The sequence below is a fragment of the Catharus ustulatus genome, chromosome 2, assembly GCF_009819885.2.
Source record: "Catharus ustulatus isolate bCatUst1 chromosome 2, bCatUst1.pri.v2, whole genome shotgun sequence".
Lineage (NCBI taxonomy): Eukaryota > Metazoa > Chordata > Aves > Passeriformes > Turdidae > Catharus > Catharus ustulatus.
In genome coordinates, this window is record NC_046222.1 from 33,153,780 (window position 1) to 33,168,740 (window position 14,961).

At 42.9% G+C, this 14,961-nt stretch overlaps 1 protein-coding gene across 12 annotated transcripts in view; it reads right to left on the minus strand.

Moving 5' to 3' along the window:
- Nucleotides 1-14,961, minus strand: part of TENM4 (teneurin transmembrane protein 4) — a 634,039-nt gene that overhangs the window by 51,940 nt on the left and 567,138 nt on the right. For 9 of the 12 annotated variants that reach the window (XM_042779057.1, XM_042779056.1, XM_042779058.1 and 6 more), the window contains 2 exons: nt 14,811-14,831; nt 7,537-7,769 (listed from right to left, as the gene is read on the minus strand). In XM_042779057.1, the coding sequence (XP_042634991.1) occupies nt 7,537-7,769; nt 14,811-14,831 (254 nt within the window). The remainder of the gene's footprint in view (nt 1-7,536; nt 7,770-14,810; nt 14,832-14,961) is intronic. The other 3 variants (XM_033052867.1, XM_033052866.1, XM_033052869.2) reach the window with 1 other exon arrangement.

Below are 14,961 nucleotides of genomic sequence, written 5' to 3' on the forward strand. Positions count from 1 at the left end.
TGCTGTGAAGTGCAGATGCAGCAGTTCACAGATCAAAAATTCTAGATTTTTCATAAAGCAGAGACTAATCCCCTGATTGCTTTGGCAACTAAAATCATGGCCTTCAGCCAGCATTGAAAGTATTGCATGGGCTGAAAGCCATGGAGGTAGGTGATACGTGGACGAACATAGCAGATTTGATTATAAGGAAATCCACAGAAGATAATCTCACCTGGCAGAAAACCATCAGGACTAAGTCATTGTTTGAGAGAAAGAACAAACTTCTCTATTGAGCTGAGGTAAAGGAAGGGATTCAGACATGGTTGCAACCTGTTGATTCAAAGTCAATTAGGAGTCAGAAAACTGTTGGTGTTTCAGATCACAGAGCTCAATGGGAGCTGTGTTATTGCCAGGAGGCAAAATCAGCATTTTCGTTACTTCTTCAAAGCTTCATCGTGTTTGAAGGGCATCACTTTGACCTGGATCGGATATTTGACCATCAGAGCAGTGTGGTTTCAGAATAGCCTCTACAGCAGTGAGGAAAAAAATTACTTGCTGCTTTCAGGATGAAGTTCATTAATTTTGGAGGGGATTATATAGCAGGATTGCTGAGATAATGGATGACAGGACTGAATGACCTAAAAGAATGCTTCTAGTCCTACACTTTAATACCTGTGTTGAATTCATTCCAAGGACTCATCTTTGCAGGACCATGAAACAAGAGCCTCCAAGAGGAGCACAAGGTAACAGTTGAACATCTGAATTTACTGAGGGTGGTGAGGCGCTAGCAAAGGTTTCCCAAAGAAATTGTGGCTGCCCCATCCCTGGAAGTTCTCAAGGACTAGTTGGTTGGGCTTTGAGCACCTGGTCTAGCAGAAGGTGTCCCCCCCAGGGTGGGTAGGAACTAGATGGTATTTATGGTCCCTGCCAATCCAAGCCATTCTATGATTTGATGAATGCTATGGCAGAAGCCACAGTAGTGGTGGCCATTTATCCTCACTATGCAATATAAACACATCATTTGTATTCTAACACTTCATTAAATGCTTGCAGAAGGATCTGATGAGATAAGCATCAATATCTCACTGGCATCCGTGGCTTTCAGGAAGCTGTCTTAACCTGCCATGAGATTTGTCAGTGCTATGCCCTCTTCAATGAGTCACCCAGGATACTGACACATGTCACCTGTCACTGGCATCTGCTGTTGAAGATCTCTGCTCCTCTTAATTATTTTGCTTGCTGAGTGTCAAGTTCTTTTTTGTTTGCTGGCATTTGCTGAAAAACCAAGAACACAACTGAGCTCTTTAAGCAATATGGTAGATGTGCTTTTTTTTGAAGAGACATGATAGGTTTAGTTGATCTTAATTGGCTTTTGTCAAACTCAAGTCTCTTACCCATTCCTTGGTTCACAACAAGTATTTTTCCAGGTGCCTGTCCATTAGTCTGTGTGACAAGCCAAAAGCCAGTGAAGGGTGGTAGGCTGGATAATGTGATTTTCAATGAGGCAGAATTCTCTCCCTTAGCTAGTTCCATATGTATTGGATTGGACTTATCAGCAGTGTCTGCTGGCTCACTGTGTGCAGTTCTGTGGTTTGATGGCTGGTCTGATTACCCAGTTACAGTAATAATAACTTGGATGCACTTTGGCCCTTGAGCCACCTCTGATCAGCTGATAGGGCACAACTTTATTTTGCATTCCAGCTTAGACAAAGAACTCGCATACCCGAATAAGCTGAAGTGGGATAGCAAAGTCACCACTTATTACCCTGCTCCAGGGCAATGGTATGTGTATGTGTTCTTACCACTGAGCACTTCTCTGCTTATCTCTGTTTCATGAAGGCTAAGCAACCTCAATTGCCTCAAATTTCCTGAGATGTTCTGTAGGGCAGCAGAGTTTGCAATCTGTCAAAGCCCCAGATTCCCACTTGCACACATTCCTTATGCGGTAACTGCTCCAATCCCTTCCTGATTTTGCTGATTGTCTTGGAAACAAAACTAATTATGGAGAAGAGCCTTGCTATCCCACAGAAAAGTGTTTTGGATGGATGACTTCTGTGAAAAGGGAAAGAAGCATCTAAAAGATGCTTTGCAGCAGATTGTAGAGGTTAGGCTGGACCTTTCTGTTTCTGTTCTGATATAGGCACAGTTCCAGTGCTGGGAGCTGGCTCCTGAAAACAGGCACAGAAATGGGTAGTTCACATGTTATGCATGTTAAACCCATGGCCTTGGCTTGCTTTGGCAGAAGGCTCCTCTCATGTTTCCATAGGAACATAAGAGAATTACAGCCTTTCAGCATATAGCTCGAAGTTCAGCCTCACAGTTACTGAGAGGAAACAGCTGCTGCCGCTACCAAGGTAGTGTTGCAGATCCAAACCTTAAGTTCTGAGATATGAAATACATATGCTATGAAATTGTGCTGGTTCCCCTTGTGTGAGAAGAGATCTCTTACAGAACAAGGGCTTGTAGCACCATGTACATCACACCAGCGAGCTGTGCTGATAGAAAGCTGTGACGTGGTGACATTTGCTTGAAATGTCAGGACCTTGTATCATGAAGAGATGACAGCCCAACGTTATGCTGCAAATAGCTACCAGGACATGATGAGTTTCTTGTAGAAGACAAACCATTAAAAGTGATTGCATGGTGCACATAGCTCTAGTTAGAAAAAGGGGAAAAACCTCTTTTAACTGAAAAACAAGGTGCTTAAAAGAAATCCAAATTTAGACTTTTCTTGTCTGACTGGATGCTGAATGACTGAGTAATAAAATGGCAAATAAAAATCAATGTCAGTAAGTACAGAGGAATTCACAGGGGAAGGAGAAACCCTAACTAGACATACACATTGACAATCTGAAAAAGAGCACACAGGAAAAAGATTCTGGAATTACTGTGAAAAGTTTTCTGCTAAGATCAGTTTTATGCTAGGCAGTGGTCAAGAAGGGAACTGCAAGATAGCAAATAATTAGCAAAGAGACAGAAAAAAGAAAACAGAGGTTTGGCCTCAAAAGGACCATTCTTTTTCATGACCTGGCTGAAGAAATTGTGGAAATTATTAGCACAGGTGTTGAGGAAGGTTTCTAAGCCGATTGATGCTGATATATAAGCACAGGTCTGGTGCAACTTCTTTAGAAAGTCCCCTAAATGCTGATGACTAGCATATGGAGTGTTAGCACAGGAAGACCAGATTGCCCCTTTCCCTAAGTGTCTTTTCTGGTCAGAGTGAGAGACAAGAAATTTGTCCAGTCAGCCTCTGGTCTTCCCCAAAATGGTCCTAATATTATAAGACTATAAAAATGTTAACAGCTTGTGGAGCATTGGCTTCCTCAATTAATTCTGTCGAACTCTTCAACACTTAGTGAACAACTGAGATTTTGTTTACACATTCAGCAGGGCAGAGTGAAAGAACCAATCTGTCCCCAAATTAATTACTTCATTTCACATTGGTCTTACGGTGCTAAATGAATGAGATGCCCCCTCCCTCCCCATGTGCCTTCTGAAACCTTCTTCCTATTGTGTCAGACTTGTCACTGCAATCTCTCTTAATTGCAGGCTCCTCGGTACTTTCTCTGCCACAACATTTTCCTGAGAAGAACCAATGGTGAGTACTCGGTTGAAAAGAAATACTCTGACAAGCTGGAGTTTTAATTTTTCTTTAGATTGCTTGTAGAAGAGGATCATTATTAGCAGAGGATAATTAGGAAGCGGTAACACTTTAATTTGCAAAGATATATTGAAATTCATTAGCATCTGAAAGCTTTGCTGTGCTCTGTGGCAAATGAATTGGACGGATCAGACTGGTTCCTAATAGTGATGATAAATACCCTGACCAAACCACTGCCACCTCTATTTCATCTGTGGATCTATCTGTCCTGTGTTTCTGTAGCCTATCTTTATTGAACAAGCCAAAGATGGGTAAAGTGTGAAATTCCTGAAGGTTTTACACTTCCGAATGTCTTTTCTAAGCTGATAGTCTAAAATGAGTTCTTCTTCCTTCAATGGAGTGAGACAAGAACCTCTATCCAGAAGGTACTTCAGAGAAATGTATTGACAGGACAAAGGATAATGGTTCTGAACTAAAACAAGGTAGATTTAGATTATGTATTAGAAAGAAATTCTTTCCTGTGAGGGTAGTGAGCCACTGGCATAGGCTGCCCAGAGAGGCTGCAGATGCTTCATCCCTGGAAGTGTTCAAAGCCAGGCTGGATGGGGGTCTTAGCAACCTGATTTAGTGAAAGGTGTCACTGTCCATGGCAGTGGGGCTGGGACTGGATGGTCTATGAAGGTTCCTTTCAAGTCAAAGCACTCTATAATTCTATGAAATTATCCTCTCTGAACTCAAAGGAGCTTTGGTGAGAACTGAAGAAAGTGATCATAACAATGGGGAAAAGTCTGCTGCCCAGAATGTGCAGAACCGTTCTCAACATGTGTTTGCTGCAGTGGGGAACTCATTCTTCAGGCTATCAGGTCCAGGAGAAGACCAGCACCCCAAGAATGTGGTTCATCCCACCCTGAACATGTGCATTGTCACAGAATGAACCTACTTCAGGGCTTCTTTCCACTGAGAAGAGACCTGAAAAAACCTGCTTAGATGAGATGCTTGACTGTTCCAAGAGGCTAAAGGTATATGCAAACGCATATGTTGACAGTTCATTACTATTTTTCCAGTCTTAATGAATTGCTGATTTTCATCTGTCAGGAAGGTATCCCTCAGTATTTTTCAGCAAGCTGTAAATATCAACTAATTAAAACATCATGAAAGGCACGATTTTTATTCCTTATGGTTTTTTAAAAAGTGTCAGGATGTCCTTAAAATACAGAAATCCTACCTGGCATGAAGCAATTATGTTCAGAGAAAAAAAAAATTGCTTTAGGCTTAAAAAGTAGAGTCCTGTGAACAGCAACAGTTCTTGAAAAACTGACTTTCTAAGTCCTTTCCTGGCCAGCTGGTATCTCTATAGTTATAGAATAGTTTTCTAATTTCCTCTGACCATTCACTTATGAGTGTTTGTTTGCCTGCCAAGACACAGAAGCAGAGGGTCACTTGAGATCTACCGGTTACTTCCACAATAAATCAATTTTATTTTGAACTATTAAGAAATACATGAGGGAAGAGCATTTGCTGGATTTTTCCGCTAGGATGAACCACTGGGAAGGTATAAACAACGGAGACATTACATTGTCAGCATGGGTTTTCACTGTTCATCATTTATTGAGGGGACTGGGGAGTGAGTCACCCTTGCCACAGCCGTTGCCTCAGCAGAATTTGCAAAGTCAGGTTAGAATCAGATCAGGGAACACTGTTTAGGAACTTTCTATTTGCACTATGGGCTTTCTGCATCATTATTTTCTTGTTGTCATCTTCCTTCATGTCATTTCCTCTTTCACTCTCAATTTACTTCTGTTTTGTGAAATTTTGGGGCTATGAGGAATGAATGCATGAATTTTGCTGTAGTATGATTGAGGTGGAAGAATGGCCTCCTGAGAGCTTCAGTTGCCAACAAGAAGGATTTCAGTGCTGAAAACTTTGAACTCCAGAGCTGTTTGCTATAGCAAAGCAGAAACATAAGTCATCTAAACCTTGTAATGTTCAGCCATGGATGGAAATGAATAATATCCCTCTTATCCTGTACAAAGGAGAACAGAGGACCAACAAAAGTGGTGGGGTATTTTTTTCCACTGATTGAACTTCAAAAAGGTGCAGAAAATTGGATTACAGATTTCTGGATTCCCTGATCTTGTGATTGATCTGCTGGACTGCCTGAATCTCTCTGCCCAAGTCACTTAATTTTCTTTTCAGTCAACCTTCTCATTCCAGTGAGACAAATTCTACACTGCAAACTGACCACCAGTAGCTGCTCCTTTACTTATACCTGTGCTTTTGGCAATACTTTAGCCCAATATAATGGTTAAGCCATGGGATTCTGGAGTGCCTGGAAACTATGCTGGACTCTTTGAATATTACAAAAGTGGAAATCTGGGGTTTGATACCTTCTGGGGAAAAAACAAACAACAACATATTCACAGCCAGACCTGACACAAAAGCTCATTAAATAATTTTGGTTTCTTGTATTCAGTAGCAACAATGTCATCTCTGTAATGAAAAATAACTTCCTGAGAATCACAGAATCATTGAAGGGTTTGGGTTGGAGGGGACCTCAAAGATCATTTAGTTACAAGCCCTTGTCATGGCCTGGGACTCCTTCCACTAGACCAGGTAGATCAAACCAGGTAGATCACCCAACCTCTCCTTGAAAACTTCCAGGGATGGGGCAGCCACAGCTTCTTTGGGAACCTTACCTGCTCTTAGTGAATCAACTTTCCATAAAATCACAGAATGGTTTGGGTTGGAAGAAGCCTTTGAAAATCATCTAGTCCAAACCTGCTGCCATGGGCAGGAGCACTTGCTGAAGGATTGCCAGGTTTTGCTGAGGGGTTGCTTTACAAAGAGGTTGGGATAGGCTTGGCCATTGTTCCGGTGAGGAAGAAGGGAGCTACCACTCCCCAGTGCAATGAAAAAGAAAACCTGCAGCACATTGGTGTCAAAGCCAAGAACTATAAAAAACTCCTTGCACTCTGAACAGCTGTGCAGAAGATGATGCGTAACAGGTAAAAATTCCACATCTCAAAAAACTGTTCCTGCATGGGTGTCCTTCTCAGCCCTCTTCATAAACATGGCTGAAAATCTGTGTACAAATAATGCCTTCCATCTCATCTCTATCTGTCTATCCCCACCACGTCATCTCTATCTCCCATGTATTTTTTTTTTTTTTTTTCTGAGGAGCTGTAGACAGCTGGGAGGAGCGACATCCTCCATCTGCAGAGCTTCTTACCTTGAGATTGCCAGACTGAAGTCTTGGCTACACACAGGACTGCATATGTTTGGCTAAACCTGTTTTGAACAATTTAGTTCACAGCCTTGAAGGCTGTGTGATGCTTTTATTCTGATTCAACTGTGCTTTTACCACATTTCAGTATGTTGGAAGCAGGTAAAATTAAGCTGAATTAGACTACTCCCATATCAATGTCAGCACCCACCCCCTACAGGATTTAAGCTGGATGCTGTGATATATAATGTCAATGTCTAAAGCACCATTTGTGTATCTTTGAGCTGCACACTATTTTGCTGCAGTTATTTTTTATAGATATATATATGTGTGTGCATGTGTGTGTGTGTGTGTATCCAGGGGTTTTTTTAATGCCAAGAACGCCTCATGAATCGATTGTTAGTGAATCCTGCCCAGGTTGGAAAGGACCAAGTACTGTTGGTAAGGAGGAGTAGTGGCTCAATGGGTATAAAAGTGATGGGTAGATTGCTTCCATTGCCCTCTGGACACGTGCCCATCACTGAACTCCTCCAGTGTAGCACTCCTCCCAGTCCCATGAATATGAAGAACCATGACACTACTAGCTGAGGGAGAGACATACTCAGTTATTTCCAGGAGCAAGCCCTTAGAATGTGTTTCAGAATCAGAGAGGACAGCAACCTCCAGTGTGACTAAACAAGCCACTTTCAAAAATCCCCCTTTAAAAAAGCCAATGGAGAAGAAGCAGTCTCACCCCTGGGATTTGTAAGTGTGGCATCGGTGCCTTTGCCTCCATCTCCGCAGCGGGTATCATCAAATGGGAGGCACTGATCCCCAGTTCCAGCCAAGACCTCTGAGTTCTTCACAATGTCTTTCACGGATGTGGTCGACTTGATTTTATAGATACGTCGGCTGTTGGTGTCTGAGAGGTAGATGGAGCCAGTGATGGGATCTGTGGTCAAGTAATACTTATGAGCTGGGCTGTGGCTGAAATACAAGGGTACGACATTATTAATGTTTTGGATGATGCGTTTCCTTAAGTCAACAGGCAATGCAAATGCTTTAGAGAATAAAAACGCACAGGGCAGAAAGGCTGGGAAAGTGAAGGAGTGCTATTTTGGACAAGGTTAGTACACAGTGTGTTACAGCGCAGGATCTCGAGCTGTATCCATTAGCAGTCGCTGTGCCTGGGGTGCTTTCTGGCATGGAGGGAAACAACCAAAGGAAAGGGTTCTCTGGTCTGAGCCCAAACCATGCCAGGAACTACTACAAGTTGAGTCCCAGTGCCTGTGTTTGCTTAATTTACTTGTTATAGACATAGTCCTGAAACTGGTGTTCGTGCAGTGCCAGGAAGTGAAGGGAAAACACAGGACAGAGTAGGGAAAATAAAACAAACAATAATGAAAAAAATCTGCCCTCCCAACAAAGACTAATACAAAGGAGACTCCTTATATAAAGCAATTGAAGATCCACCCAGGAAGATGACTGCATCAAGGCTCATTTGGCACTCTTGCTGACTCCAGCAAAGACTCTAAAGTTCTGTCCTGCCCTCAGGGAGATTAAGGGAATCTTGCCACTGAATTCAGATGGATCTCAATGATGAGAGAAACAAAATAATTCCTTGAGTGGCACATTTTGCCCCCAAGTAAAACAAGAACCAGTATTGGCCTGAGGAACATGAACACCCTCTGCTTACTGAACACCTGTAGAACACCCTCTGCTTACTGTTTCCTTGGACACAAGAAAGGGTGGCTGAGAAAATGGGATGAGCAGACAGAATGATAGTATTTTTAGCACTATGACTGCAACATTAAATGAGCCCAAGACTGAAGAAATTAATAAACTAGAATCCACTTTATGGAAAACGTCCAATAGGACTGGCCAGAAAAAAAAACAACCAGATGGGTTTAGATAAAATTTAAACAATTGTCTGTCAAGGACTTTACATGTATTTTAACATAGATACAGTAATTTCACGAATACAAGCCACACCAATTTGACTAAGATTTTGCTCCTAAACCGGTAATGCGGCTAATACTCAGGAGCAGCTAATATGTGAATAATTTTCTGACATTTACAACCTCAGAAGTGCCAGCCAGAGTGCCGAGCTGAGCTGCCGCAAAGTCGGCATTTTGCGATTGTTACAAATTGCTACTCTATTGCACCGCGGGTGGAGCCTGGCACCCTGCAAGCAGCACGGGGGGCAGGGAGAGAGGCGGGAGAGCTCCCTCCTTCCCTCCTCTACCACAGCCCGGGGGAGAGACGGGGGAGGCCCCGCGCCGCCATTGCCGCAGCTCTGGGAGGAGAGGGGGGACCTGGGCCGCCCCTGCCGCGGCTCGGGGAGGCAGCGGGGTGCTCCGTCCCCACCCGCCGCCGCGGGAGCGGGGGGTCTCCGTCCCTGCCTGCCACCACAGGGCAGCGCTGGGCCGTGGTGACCGAGCCCAGTGGCAGCGGCGGTTGGCCCCCAGTGGTCCCGCCAAGCAGCAGCTCCGGGCTGGGCTACCTGGCCCCGTCAGCGGCCCCTAGTGGGCCGAGCCTGCACAGCCTTAGCTCAGCCAGTAAACCCCGCCCTCCCGCGGTTCTGTTACTAATTGCACGCGGGTCCTCGCTGCGAACGACAGAGTGGCTTATATTCAGGTGCGGCTTATTTATGGACAAAAAACGAAATATTTGCCAACACCCAGAGATGCAGCTTATACTCAGTGCGGCTTGTATTCGTGAATTTACTGTACTAAAGTCATTAATATCTTTTATTAAAATTGTTGACTACTAGTGTGTATTGAGCTGCATCTCTTCCAAGCCTGAAACAAACAGGTTGGACTGCTAACATCTGTCTTGAACAGATTTATTTTCCTTCTATGAAAGCCTAAGTAGTAATTAGAAGAAGTATGAAAAGTATCTACTTTTCTCCAGAACACCTTCAAGCTGTCCAAACTCATCAAGTCTGAATAATTCATAATAAAAATCTAGGCCACAGTTGACAATTTTGCATTTAATGGCATTCTTCTAGGAGAAGTTGACTAGATAGTGTTGATCACAGTTGACTCTATTCTGCATATAGAGAATTCCTCTCAACCTTCATGTTAGGAAAATTACCCCCTCTTCAGACACGCAAAAATTACTGAGTTATTCTCTTCTTTAAAAAGCAGCAAACTGGTTCTTCATTCAAATTATTTAATACCATGGGGGTGGGGGAAAAGCACCTTTCTGATTTATTCTGGAATATCCCTTGTGATTTATCCTATTAAAGTCTGAACAGATTTCATCTCCAAAAATGACACTGATTCTTGCTAAATAAAATGCTCTGACCTTCAAAACAGTTCCAGCCTGACAGTTCAGTCTCCATCTGTATTCCTTCCCAATGACAGCAGGCTGGGAGGGTATTATTTCATTTACCTGCATGCCACTCACACTAAGCAAGTGGCGTCAACCCTGGTGGAAGAAGTTCCCTGTGGGAATCCATTATCCATTTTGATCAGGGCCTTGCATTTTCTGCTGACTGTCCTAACAAAGCCCTGCTGAATGTCAGTAAGCTTTTGAGCTGTTCATAATCTCTATTTTGCATGGGAGGTGGACAAGAGGAGGACAGCTTTAATGGCACTTTGCAATCCTTTACCATCTTTGACTGGCAAGCACAGATAACCTTCCCTGAGTTTTAGAGCAGTCTGTGTGCAGATGGGCAAAGGCAAATGACTTACCCAGAGATGGAGAAAAATGGGGATAGGGAGAAATTCTTGCTCCCCTCTCCCAGCACTACTGTTGTGATTTAGTTTTTGGATTGCTCACCCTCACTCTGGTGGATTTTATTATTGATTACAATCTTCTGTAAAAAAGAAAGTTCTTAAAACAATTTTCTATTCCCAGCTCTTGTATAGAATAGACGCTGAAACAATCTGTTAAAAATGGTCAAGCTGGAATTTACCCATTGGCTTCTGCCAACTGTTTTCAATACTGCAGAGAGATAGTATCATGCTCTGTCCTGGCATGAATTGCACAGTGTTATACACTAGAGGGTTTTTTTGGTCACTTTGAGATCCTACAGGATGAAAGATGCTTAAATAAACATATGCTGGTCATGTGAAATCTCCCAAACTGCTTCCCTTTATCTGTGATAGTGCATGAGCAGTGGAGCCAGGAACATTGGGGATTCACTTTTTATTTAAAGCCACAATCAATAGGCAAGTCCAAGTGGTAAATTGGACAGGGCTGAACAGCAACTGAAATAAATATGCCTGGGGTGAAGCAGAAAAGACTTTTTTCCCCCTTTCATCCTCTTGTATGTCTCAGATAGGTAACAGTCCAAAGCAAAAGACAAGACTTTCTACTATTCAAAAGATTTGATCGGCTACACTATTTGTAGTCTTATAACATTTATCCCCCATATTGGCACTGCTACTAGAAAATTACTGTGGAGGAAGAGCTGATTTCCCATTCAGAGTGTTCCTTGAGCTATTACAGTTTTTTAGAAGAAAACCTGAGCAATGCATTGATATTTTAAATACCCTGAAGCAATAACACTGAAGTTGCAGTGATGGGATGGGCTGGACACTAGCCAAGAACTGACACTCTGATGGGTATTAGTGGGCATGATGGTGTAGTCACTGAGAATGAGAACAGTTTCATGGTTCTGCAAGCCAAAGTGAAATGGAGGTGACACTGTTTCCCTGTATACTTGTGACACAGTGATGTGCTGGGAAACCACAGCGAAATCTTCCAAGTCCACAGCGATCCCACCTGTTTGGGGTTGTGTCTCATCCATACAACATCTGCCTTCTCCCTTTTATCATTCTCATTGTTTGGACAGTATAGTGCCACTACCATTTAGGGAGCTCTGCACGTATGTTAAGAGATTCAGACTCTATTTTAAGGTGTTTGTGCTTTATGTGATTCCTTACACACAGGCATAGGGAAGAAATGAGATACAAAGTTGGGTGAGCTGGCAGAGGCATGAGACTTGGATTGTGGATTGCTTCAGTTGTATTATGATGTATGCACAGCTTTGAACAAAGGCTGGTATTCTCCCTTTGAGCCCAGAGCCCATGTTTTGGAGGAGTCCTAGGAAGAAACCTCCTGCTCCAGAGTAAGAAACCAGTCTCTAAGGAATAGAGATGAGAAAAGGGAGATGGTCCCTTTTTTCAGCAGGTTCCCTACAAAACATCAGCACAGCAGACTGCACCTTTTTATTGGTTTCTGTAAAATGCCAAGGGATTCATATCACCAAGCTTTAGATGGTTATGAAGTGGATGTTCAAATCAGAGCTGGTTGTCTCAATTCCCTTTACAAGCAGTGGAGAGAAATATCCCATTCTGGGGTAAGACTTGTCTGATTATTTTCAACCTTATCTGAAAGTTTCTCAAATGCAAGGGCATCTATCACCTCCTCAAAGGACAACTTCTGTTACTGGTAACTGTACAGCTCTGGTTGCCACTGTGGTCAACAGACAGGAGCAGTCACACCAACAAAATTAGTTACCCACACCACTGGCCTGGATAAACCCCTGGGGCTTCTTTGGATCTGATGTCTCTGTTTAAGGACACAAAAACACCTCTTCTGTGCCAGCTATCCACTTTCCCTCTGAGCCTTGCTGGCCATGTACATTTGCTGGTGACTGAAAAACTACCAAATTCCCGCACCCAGGAGTTTTTGTTCAGCAGGGCTGTGTTTCCATGGCTCTATGCTAAGTGCCCTGCAGCTCAGAACCAGAGGATTTAATTGCAGCTTGTGTGAGATACTGGTCTGTTTTCCCTGGGTGACATTCAATAGATTAATACCTAAGGAGGCCACACAGTGCAGTGAGCTGAATTTACACTTTGTCTTTTAGTGTTTGCAGTTTGTGTGTGATGCCCAAAGCTCTTCTAGTGTGACATGCTGGACAATAAAACTTTATAGCAATGCCATAAGCCAAGCCAGAGACTGCAAGGGACTTATTATCTGATCCTAGGGCTGTTTGTTGAGAAAACTCTCTTTGTTACTAACTGCAGACTTCTTTCTATAGTATGAATGGAAACAAAAAAGGAATTAAAATTAATAAAAAATAAATTTAATTGTGGCCAAGACAGAAATGCCTCACTGCCCTCCATCTTCCTGCAGAGAAGGCATCATGGTTTGATGATGTTTTTTGGCTTAACTAACATCCCTCATTTAGGCTGTTGCAGAGTTAGACCTTGGCTATGCACACAGAGCTGTAAAGCCAAACCTCTTAGTGGGTAGCTCCAGAACCTCTGGAGGTCAAGCTCAAAAGAGCCTACATACTGGGGAGGAATTCCTTTCCTCTGAACTGAGGCAGCTTTAGTACATGGGTTTCAGCTTTTCCAAACCACTAAGATTCAGCTCTGCGGATCTCATCCTTTGCACCATTGCTGGTCACTGATGTGAAGTTTAGAACCTTCTGGCATTCAAAGCCTTGGAGCTTTAGCTGAGACTAGATCCACTCATTTCCCTGAGTGTCAGGAGCAAAGAGACCTCCTAGCAACAAGTATTAAAGCAAATGTCCCAGAACAGGCACTAACAGATGGGTGACTCCTTCAATGCAGGCACCGATGGGAGTATTTGATCTGGACCTCCTCACCTGCTTCCTCCCTCCCTGAACACTTTTGGGCTACACTGAAGCAGGCATGTCTTAGATTTCTTTCACTTAATTTCTTAGTTTTTAGGAACTGCCTAAAGGCTGAACCCTGCCAACTCTGCTTGCTAATCTGCAGCCTTTGGGGCAGTCCATAGATCTTCCTTTAGTTACTACTTTCATACACAAAACATTATTTCATAACAGGTATCTATCTGCTGCCCTTCACTGTCAAAGTAGATTCACTTTAGTGGTTGTGTATTTCTTGGGCATTAGGGATACAACCCGGCTGTTCCAAAGATATATGAATTTTTCTATGGCCTTCAAATGATGTGAAAGAGTAGTTGGGGGGCTGGAACTCAGCCTGATGAGGACAATCAGCGAAAAGGTCCTGGGTACCAACCTCCCAGCCTTGCTAATAGATGCTTTGGGTCAGTCCATTACATTGTGAAGCTCAGCCCTTTGTTATTGTTCTGGCAATAGGAGAAAAAATCAGTTTCTACTCCATTTCATTTCCAGGCATGCAGAACATTTCTGGTTTAGCATAGCCTTTATGATGTCAAAGAAACAGTAAATGAAAAGCAAGTAGCAAGAAAAATCCCCAATCCCAAATGCAAAAGAAAACTAAACACACACACACACGCGCACACACACACACACACACAAACCCCAAGTCCACACAGTCTGAGCTTCGGCTTTAGAAAAGCAAGCAGGGAGAAAGATGGGAAACTTGTCAGTCAGAGAAGTCCTTGCAAACACAGGCAGTGACAGGAAGTTGACATCTTCGGGAATGCAACTGATTGGATCAAACCCACTGAAACCCCAGTGAACCCAAGTGACAAATATTCTTAGTGACAAAGCTCCAATTTAGGAGTTTCTCTTTAATCTTGTTTTCTTGTCTTTCCTCTTTTATTGCATTTCCTGGCTAAGGTTCTGAGTTGCGTTACCTCTGATTTCAGCCTGACAGACTTTCACGTGTCAAAGCTCACTATGAAAGCTCAGACTGAAAAATATTACAAAAACTGACTTCCCTTTGTGGGTGATGCTGGGGCACACAGGAATCTTCATTATGCTTGTTAAACCCCCCAAACTCAAATTAAGACTTTTCACTCTATGAGAATTATTTTTCCATCCTAGTTGTTACAGTGATCTGTATCCTGATGCTGTTGTCATTCTACTTTCTTCATTAATTCCCACCCATTTTTCTTCCCCCCTCCTCCTCCTGTTACCTTGCTTCTCATGCTTGTACTTCCCCTGTCTCTAGCTATAACAGCTCATGCAGAAGCTTGCATGGCTCACATTGTGATTAATGGCTCCCAGTTCTGATGACTGATTGCCTACGCCACTTTTAATCACGCCAGCTTCATTTGCTATTGAATCATCTGGAAATGGCACTTGTGGCTCACTGTGTAACAACATGCAACAAGACAGGGAGCAGCATAAGAATTCTCCACTGGTTGGCTTACCTATGTCTGAAATCTTTATTTCTGACAGAAGACAGGAAAGCAGGGAATAGAAGAAAGAATGAGGTGTTAGCAGCTCAGTTCGATGCATTATTAGCAGATTGAAAACTTGACAGTAACTGTATCATACAATGCAATAATAAATAAAGAGTTA